The following is an 8,256-nucleotide window of genomic DNA, read 5'->3' on the forward strand; positions in this document are numbered from 1 at the left end:
GAGCTTTTCTTTTCTACGCAATTGTGCTTCACGAACAGTCATGTCCCAGCTCATGCAACATGCATTCATGTCGCGTCTTTCAAGACCAACGTACGAAGACACAAATACACCCTTGTAGCAACATCGCTAGCAATAGCAAAGTCTTTGCTGTAAAATTCTTGCATTACTATTTTGATATTTGCATCGAGGGTCCACCTTGAGAGATCAGACGATACATGTTCATGACATACGACGTAGAGAAGATGAGAAGAAAAAAAAAGAAAGAAGAAGAAGAAGACAGCATCACATAGGATATCTACTAGGAAATGCCTGCCACCTCTGGTGGACTTGGTCGATGGGACAACCAACCAACTCTCTCACTACTAAGCCTACTCTTACACGAAAGACGACTCAAAGGAAATCAAGGGAAAAAAGAAAAGAAAGTGAGCCGTCACTTGGAAGCAGCTCATCGCTTCCTCTTCTTACCCTTGTTATCCTCATCGTCGTCATGAGCAGCCTCCTTGTCTTTCTTAGCAGCCTTCTTGTCCAGTTCGTCCCAGCTCTCGCCCTCTGAAAAGTCCTCTTCAGATCCCTCGTCGCTCATCTCGTCCGAAGCGTTCTCATCAAAGTCGCTTTCGTCAGATGACTCGTCCGAGATGGCAAGTTCAGATTCGGAGACTTCAAAGGCTGACTCTTCCTCCTCATCACCATCACCTTCGTCATCGGTCTCAGTAGACAGGAATGACCAACCGCCATCGGCGAAGAACTGGTGTGGGTCGGACGTCACCGTCTTCATGATGGTCGCCCAGTTCAGGTTGAGCGGACCCTCGGTGAAGGGAATGTCGACAGAATCAAGCCAATCCTTAACAGGGTCCAGCGACTCAACAGGGATGGTATTGATGTGGACCGGTGGGCGGTTGTAGTCCTTGAACACAACGACCATGTCAAAGTTCTTAAGACCAAACTGCACTCGCTCAAGATGGACAATCTCAATTTCCGAGAGTGTGAGACATGTGAAAGGAGGCTCCGTGAGCTGAACCAAGCAGTCTGTTGTTGGTTGAACCAGAACTGAAGATCGCGACGGTACACCATTGAAACCAAGCTCACGGTATGGAATATCGACGCTGACATTCTCATTGCGTGCGGCGTCGGCAATCTTCTCGGCAAAGTTCTTGAACTCTTTATCGAGAGCTGCGCGTCGCCTGCGCTCCTCTTGTTCTTGTTCAAACTCTTCCTCATCACCAAACTTGTGGCGGCGCTTGCGGTTGCCAGTCTCGTCGAATTGCATCTCGGTAGCTTCCCGGACAAACTGCACATCCTTGGTCTTCTTCTTGCCCAGCATAATAGGGTTTTTGAGATGGACGTGGATAATGACAATGAGCTCGTGTTGTGAAGGCTGGAAGAACAAATGCTTGATGTTGCTGAAGAGTACGTCAATCTTGGCGGTGCCGTTGCCGTGGACGTAGCGCAAACCGTTCTGGTGAATCTCCACACTACCAGGGATGCGCTTGCCGTCTAGCGCTGGGCGGATGAAGATGAGATCGAGCATATGAGGCTTGCGGGTCTTGAGGGGAATCAGCTTGTCTTGCTCAACAACGTCCTCCATCTGTTTCTTTTCAGTCTCACGTCGCACAACGTCCTTTTTGAGCTCTGTAATGTCCTTGGTGATCTGATCGATGCGATCTACGTCGTGTGACTTGAAAGTCAGGCTTCGAATGAAGTGCGCGTTTGGGTCTTCGAAAGGTTGGTCATCCTTGCGGCCTACACCTTGGCCAGGCGAAAGGAAGTTGATGCGGAGAGAAGTAAAATCCGCCTCTGGGGTGTGTGATGCATTTTTGATCGTGTGGATATGGAATGGCACGGGGCGGCCCATGATGGGGAGGAGAACTGTGAGGTTTTTCTTGTCGACAACAATCTCCAGATTGGCCACGGACGGAGGAAACTGGTTGTCGCGCTTGTAGGACTCGAATTTCTTGAAGCGCTTTTCCTCTGTACCATTGAGAGACTTTGCGCCCTCACTATATTGCTCCAGACCCTCTGTTTGCTTTTTTGCGTGCAACTCCTTTTGATGTTGCCGCCGCTGCTCTTCCTTTTCGGCATCTTGGTTTGTTGTTCGCTCATGGCGCGTGCGAGTCTTTGTGATGTTGGTCTGGGCAATGGCAGGACGCTCCTTCTTTGCCTTTGGTTTCGCTTCCTCTTCCTCTTCGTCAAAGAAGAATGATACGGCATCCAGGTCCGCGGTTGTATCCTTGGTGAAGACCGCGCAATCGCCCTGTCCAACCCGGACCGTGTCGACGAGCACAAGCGAGTAATTCTTGCTCTTCTTGTCCTGCGGCTTACTGTTCTCGAGATCGGAGAAGCCGGTCTGAACCACAAGAGTCATCCCGTCCTTGAGCACGCGCGTGTTCTTGCCACTCAGAAGGAGCGAGGAGTCCTTATTTTCAACACCAACGCCATACCCAAGGTTCTTGGGGAAGTGCTTCTCCCATTCTGGCTTCTTCGACTTGAGCATTCCAAGCGCCTTGTTATACACATCCTTGGCCACAACACCGTCGCGGAGAGACTTGATGACCAGATCATGAATAGCCAAAAGCAGCTTGTATGCATTCTCCTGCTCCTTGTTGGGCCCGACCATGTATGTTCGACCGACCAGGGCGCCGTAGGTCTGGTAGCGCAGACCCAAGACGGAGATGATGACGCCCGCGTGCAAATTGTTCTCGTCAGGCTCGGCTGCAAACTTGAGGTCGTACGAGCCGCCACTCTGAATGGTTGGTTGCAGGCACCAGTCCAGCTGTAGAGAGTCAAATGACTTGGACACTTTTTGCTTCTCGAAGAACTTGGCATCGTCGATCTTGTTGGAGACCTTGTCGGCGAGAGCGCGGTGGGATATCTTTTTCTCGGAATCGAGTATGTCGGACATTTCCTCAACAAAGTAGTTGGTCATGAGGGCGCTCGACGCTCGGGCAGCATCGCGGATGGTCCTCAACTCCTTCTCGTCCTTGACGGACAGGGCCGCGTTGGACAAGATTGGGGCCAGATCAACCTGGTCCTCGTCCTTGAACCCAGCCTCGTCAAAGGCGGCTTTCCACTCGCTGGCAAAGGCGTTGTTGGCATTGTCCTTCTTCATCACGGCGACCTTCTTGCCGGCCTTCTTGATGGTGTCTATGCATGTCTGGAACTGCTTCTTGTTTTCCTCGGCGTCTTTGCCCCGTACCAGGATCTCGACAGGCACCTTGCCGCCTTTTAGCGGCTCTAGGTACGTAGCTGCATCACCAGCATCAGCACATGTTGGCCGTTTGGACAGTCGCACGTGACTTACCCTTCTTCTTGGTTGTGACAATCTGGACGAGGTCGGGCGTGATGACGAAGAGGGTCGCAGGAAATTCATAGCCTAGCAGCCACAGCTATGGGCCTGGTCAGCTCGCTGTTTGCTACAGTACCGGCATGCGCAGTCGTACCTGGAAAGCGGCGGGCTTCAAGTAGATGCCAGGCTCGCTCGCCTTGCCCACCAGCGTCGCGATCGCGCTTGCGCCCTGGAAAACCTGGTCGCCCGAGCGCTTGTCGGCCTTCCACTTGGTTACAAGGTTGTTGAGGCGCTCGTGGAACAGCGCCTTGTCGATGACAATGTCGTCCGCCATGGCTGAAGGTGCGCAGATGGAGACCTTCGAATGGGCTGGCGGGGACGGGGTGGTGGGCAGTCTGGGGAAGAGAGAGAGAGAGAGAGAGAGAGAGACGGAAAGTCGCGAAACCTGATGGCCGACGGCGACGCGAGGACGCCTACGCGCTGCCCGAGGCCCGTGCCCTCTCCTCTCTCAACTCCACAACGGGCCTAGTCGCCTTTACCTTCACTGTGCCCGTCCCCACCCACATTGCCCGTGTCCAGAAGCGAAATAACTCGGTGGACGTGAGCTGTGAGTGTATCTATGCCGCCAGTCTCCCCCTGTCCATGGTTTTGACCAGCCCGCCGATCGCTGCGATTCCAGGCCGTATCTCCAAGTCACCACCAGCCCGCTTGTGACTCTCGCACGCGGCGCGCGCATTCGCCTTGGGCCTGAGCCATCGTCACCCACCCATGCGCCCGCAGCCTTCTCTCACCTCGTACGCTATGCAATGACGACCGGCTCCAGTGTCCGCGCTGGAGTCTCCTCCCGCAGCCATGGCTCCAATGAGAGTGCCCCCGAGACGCCCCAAGCACCCAACAAGGCACCAGCAACAGGCGTGCAGGCGGCGGGTATGCGAGCCGTCGCCGCGAGAATGGTCGCCTTTTACTTCAGGGCGCCAGTCAAAGCCTTCTTCAGAGGACGCATCGACTACATGGGCTATGCCAGGGCCATCAACCCGCACGTCATGGCAGATGCAAAGTGGTCGTGGAGAATGACCACGCCGGCGGTGCTCGCCCATGCCATACGCACCGAGGGCTGGGGCTTCATACCCAAGCAGGTCTTGCCGCCTCTCATGGCAAACACAGGGTATGCACACTCCATGCCTGCATGTATGCAAAGTCTAACATGGTCTAGCATCGGCGCAGTGCTGTACACGGCATACCTGCACAGTCTGTCGGCCCTCCACGAGCCCTCCTCGTACCAAACAAAGCGCGTGTACCCTCCGCCGCCGCCGTCTGTGACGTTTGCCGCCGGTTTCATCGGTGGCGGCATACAGTCGATAGTCGCCGCCCCATTCGACGCCCTGCAAACCCGCTTTCGCACTGCCGACATCCTCGACGGCAAGCATAAGACCATGTGGCACTACGCGGGATACAAGCTACGGTCAATCGGCCTGCAAGGCATCTTCGCAGGCTGGACACTGAGCTTTACCAAGGATGCTTTCGGCTCAGCAGTCTTCTTCTGTACCTTTGAGACCATCAAGAGCCAGGCTTACCTAGAATTCGTTTCACGGTATTACGGCAGCCGAACGCGCGATACTCTGCTAGAGAGCTCAATCCCATATATGGAGGAGGACTATGACGACCGGCCAGTCATACGACCCCACTACATGCTGGAGCCCATCTTCTTGCTTCTAGCAGGCGCTTCTGCATCCGTCACGTCCCAACTCGTCCAGCACCCCTTGACGGAAATCCAGGACGTGCACTATCGCCGTCTCGAGGCTCTAGACTTCCAAGCACATCTCGACAAGAAGCCTTCCCATATCGTAAGACGTTACTACCATGCATACGAGGAGACATTTGCACAGTGTAAGATGCTGGCCAAACGTGCCGGTGGATGGAGACACTATCTTTACCGCGACTTCTTCATGAGCACAATTAAGCAAGTGCCAAGCACAGCTGCTGGCCTCATTGTCTTCGAAATCGTGCGGCGGAAGTACTCGTTTGAAAACGAGGAAGTCATGATCAATCATGAGGATGCACGCATTCTGTTGACATGACAAAACGCCCAATTGTAGTATTGCGCATCGTCTTGCATTAGATACCCAGGGGCACATCATTATGGATTGATAGACTGGTTCATTCTTCGCACATGTACAAAACTCACATCACAATCGACAAAAGGTCAAAACATGCTGACAAAGTTTTACTCTAACAGCGACCCACAATGAACTTGTCTTCTGAGCCAACCTTTATAGTTCCCGCACTCATGTCTCCCCACATCCCGACACGGGTGTGGGTGGGGGCTGGGGTGCTTCCTTAGTAATTTGGGGCCGAGACTGGGGCTAGTTATTGTGTCACGCCCGACACGCGAAGTCGGCTGAACATACACATTCGTCCTTCAACACAGATTCGAGTATTCTGGCGGTTCATATACCAAGTCACCAACTTGTTGGCAAGTGACCAGTTCACACTCTCCATCAAACAGACACAGCCGTCTCAATTCATCTTACCACAGCCACCCGAGTCGCCGCTTCAACGCATGGAATGAATTACTATCACATGCATTAGCCACAGGCGAACATATCTCACACGTACAATTTCTCAGATACCCCTCCTTGAATCTCATACTCGCCGTCATGGCCACACGATTGCCAATCACACTAGCGGTGCTTGACGATTATCACGGCATAGCAGCACAGCATTTCTCCCACATCGACTCATCACAGCTTGAAATTACCGTTTTCAACGATACGCTGCCATCATATGCACATCCAAAGACGTCGGATGTACAGCGCAAAGCCCTCGTCGATCGATTAAAGCCATTTTCTGTCCTATCAACAGTACGTGAACGGACGCCATTCCCACGCGAACTCCTCCTCCAACTGCCAAATCTCAAAGTCATCTTTGCGACTGGCGGTAAGTTTGAAAGTTGGGATTTGGACACAATGAAAGAGTTAAACGTAAGGGTATGTACAGCCCCTGGAAAGGGGAGGACAGATGGAAGAGGTAGTGGAGAGACCCCGCGGTCGTTTCCAATCAAGCAGGGCGGTGGGCATCCTACTACGCAGCATGTCTGGGCACTTATACTCGGACTTGCGAGGAACATAGCTGCAGATGATGCAGTGGTCAAGGGTAAAGGCAGTCCTGCTGGGTGGCAGACGGAAATGGCACTCGGTTTGCAGGGTAAGACGCTTGGGCTAGTTGGTCTGGGCAGAATCGGTGCACACGTTGCTAGAGTCGGTGTTCTGGCCTTTGGTATGAAGGTTGTTTGCTGGAGCGCAAATTTGACACAGGAGAAAGCGGATAGGCTGGCGGAAGAATGTGGTGTTCCAATCACAGGCGCTGGCATGATAGACGAGTATGAAAAGACGTTCAAGGTGGTTGGGAAAGAAGAGCTTTTCAAAACGGCGGATGTAGTGTCGCTGCACTATGTGCTCAGCGACCGGTCAAGAGGCTTAGTTGGCACACACGAATTGGCATGCATGAAACCCTCTGGTCTTTTGGTTAACACGTCTCGCGGCCCGCTTGTCGATGAAGCAGCTCTATTGGATACGCTTCGAAATGGCCGGATCCGCGGAGCTGCGCTCGATGTGTTCGATATTGAGCCTCTTCCAGCGGACAGTCCATGGCGAAATGAAGATTGGGATGTGAAAGGCAAGAGCAGGGTGCTGTTGACGCCGCATATGGGGTATGTGGAAGAAGGAACTTTGAACACGTGGTATGAAGAGACTGCAGAGAACCTTGAACGCCTCATTCAAGGCCAAGAGCTACTATATCAAATTGTATAAGAGTATCAATTCGTATGAGGTAACTGAGTGTTACAGAAGTATACTTGTGAAAACAACTCTACGGTTCAGAGTAAATTGCGCGACATAATCCATTGAAAAATAGTTGATATCTATGATGGAGCATATTGACAATAGTCCTCTTTGGAAACAAAGCCGCAACGAAATTCGTTGCGTTATGTGAGACCGCAAGAAAGAAGAAAGTTCTTGGAAATGAATCTCTAAGGGCTCTAAGGAAATCAGACTTTTCCTAAACAAAGGAAAGATTTGATATATTGCGTCTGTGAACTTGAGAGAGAAGTCTAATAAGAATTAGTAGAATAGGATTTGGCTCAGGGATAAGGATAACGCGAATCTATAACTAGAACCTAAGAAATATATTATATTAATTGCGGTTTTATAGAGTAAAAGAAAATAGATAGAGCTAAACTTACAGCGTACACTAAAATAAAGTATATTTAGTATAGAGGGGGTTAAGTTTCATGCTATAGCTCTAGTTGAACTACACGCTTCTTCTAGTGTGAAAAGGCCCACATTCTACACTATATAGAAGGTAGAGTAGATATATCCTGACACACCCCCTAGATTAGCTAGATCTTACTAGCTTAGTCTAAGTATAGAGGGATAGTATTAATATCTATATTAACTTTTCCTGCTAGTTGAAAGCTGTACTTACGTAGATAGTGTCTTAGTTAATTATACAAGATAAGAGGTACTACTTCTAAGAAATAATTGAGGGTCTTAATTTAGGTTTTGGTTTTAACTATAGCATTTATATTTATAAATAATGTAAGAAAAGTGTATAACGTGGTTCAGAAGCGAGTCAATCACCCAAGCGAGTCGATCACGCTCCACCGGCGCGTCGACGTCGACACTACAACGCGTAATGACTTAATAACGCACTACTTAGACTTTCTATACTAAATTAGATCTTTAACTTGCTCTCTTTAACTCCTAATTGCAACGTGTTCTAAGCTAAAGACGTGCTGCCTCTATCTATAACGTGCCTTAAAGTACTCTATCTAACTAGCGTACTAGAAAGCGCCCCTAACGCGACTGCAAGCCGAATTCAAAGCGCCTAAATTGTAACGATGTTACAACTTCGCCAAGTATTGAGCCAATCCCAGAGCCGGATCGGAGGAAGTACCTGCCGCCCTTCATCAGCCA

General features: G+C 50.9%; 3 protein-coding genes across 3 annotated transcripts; 2 read left to right on the forward strand and 1 right to left on the reverse strand.

Annotated features, from left to right (window-relative positions):
- Positions 1-151: 151 nt before the first annotated feature.
- On the reverse strand, positions 152-3,663 carry SETTUDRAFT_123785 (uncharacterized protein). The gene is made up of 3 exons (XM_008032942.1): positions 3,438-3,663; positions 3,299-3,383; positions 152-3,243 (listed from the first exon to the last, which is right to left on the reverse strand). Exons 1-3 carry the CDS (start codon positions 3,615-3,617, stop codon positions 446-448), a joined length of 3,063 nt encoding a protein of 1,020 aa, XP_008031133.1. The 5' UTR covers positions 3,618-3,663; the 3' UTR covers positions 152-445.
- A 289-nt stretch (positions 3,664-3,952) lies between these two features.
- SETTUDRAFT_143554 (uncharacterized protein) lies at positions 3,953-5,468 on the forward strand. Its single transcript, XM_008032943.1, has 2 exons — positions 3,953-4,448; positions 4,497-5,468. Exons 1-2 carry the CDS (start codon positions 4,090-4,092, stop codon positions 5,359-5,361), a joined length of 1,224 nt encoding a protein of 407 aa, XP_008031134.1. The 5' UTR covers positions 3,953-4,089; the 3' UTR covers positions 5,362-5,468.
- Positions 5,469-5,940: 472 nt separating this feature from the next.
- On the forward strand, positions 5,941-7,092 carry SETTUDRAFT_24154 (uncharacterized protein; the record flags this gene model as incomplete). The annotated part of the gene is made up of 1 exon (XM_008032455.1): positions 5,941-7,092. The coding sequence occupies one exon, from the start codon at positions 5,941-5,943 to the stop codon at positions 7,090-7,092; it is 1,152 nt and encodes a 383-aa protein (XP_008030646.1).
- Between the last annotated feature and the right edge of the window lie 1,164 nt (positions 7,093-8,256).

Source organism: Exserohilum turcica, assembly GCF_000359705.1.
Source record: "Exserohilum turcica Et28A unplaced genomic scaffold SETTUscaffold_8, whole genome shotgun sequence".
Classification (NCBI taxonomy): Eukaryota; Fungi; Ascomycota; class Dothideomycetes; order Pleosporales; family Pleosporaceae; genus Exserohilum; species Exserohilum turcicum.

What these genes read in the sequence shown, in the direction of transcription:
- SETTUDRAFT_143554 (XM_008032943.1), top strand. Translation starts at nt 4,090, where the DNA reads ATGACGACCGGCTCCAGTGTCCGCGCTGGAGTCTCCTCCCGCAGCCAT. An exon ending in CCTCTCATGGCAAACACAGG is followed by an intron (nt 4,449 to 4,496) that starts GTATGCACACTC and finishes AACATGGTCTAG; the next exon opens with CATCGGCGCAGTGCTGTACA.
- SETTUDRAFT_123785 (XM_008032942.1), bottom strand. Translation starts at nt 3,617, where the DNA reads ATGGCGGACGACATTGTCATCGACAAGGCGCTGTTCCACGAGCGCCTC. An exon ending in TGAAGCCCGCCGCTTTCCAG is followed by an intron (nt 3,384 to 3,437) that starts GTACGACTGCGC and finishes CCAGGCCCATAG; the next exon opens with CTGTGGCTGCTAGGCTATGA. An exon ending in TGTCACAACCAAGAAGAAGG is followed by an intron (nt 3,244 to 3,298) that starts GTAAGTCACGTG and finishes CTGGTGATGCAG; the next exon opens with CTACGTACCTAGAGCCGCTA.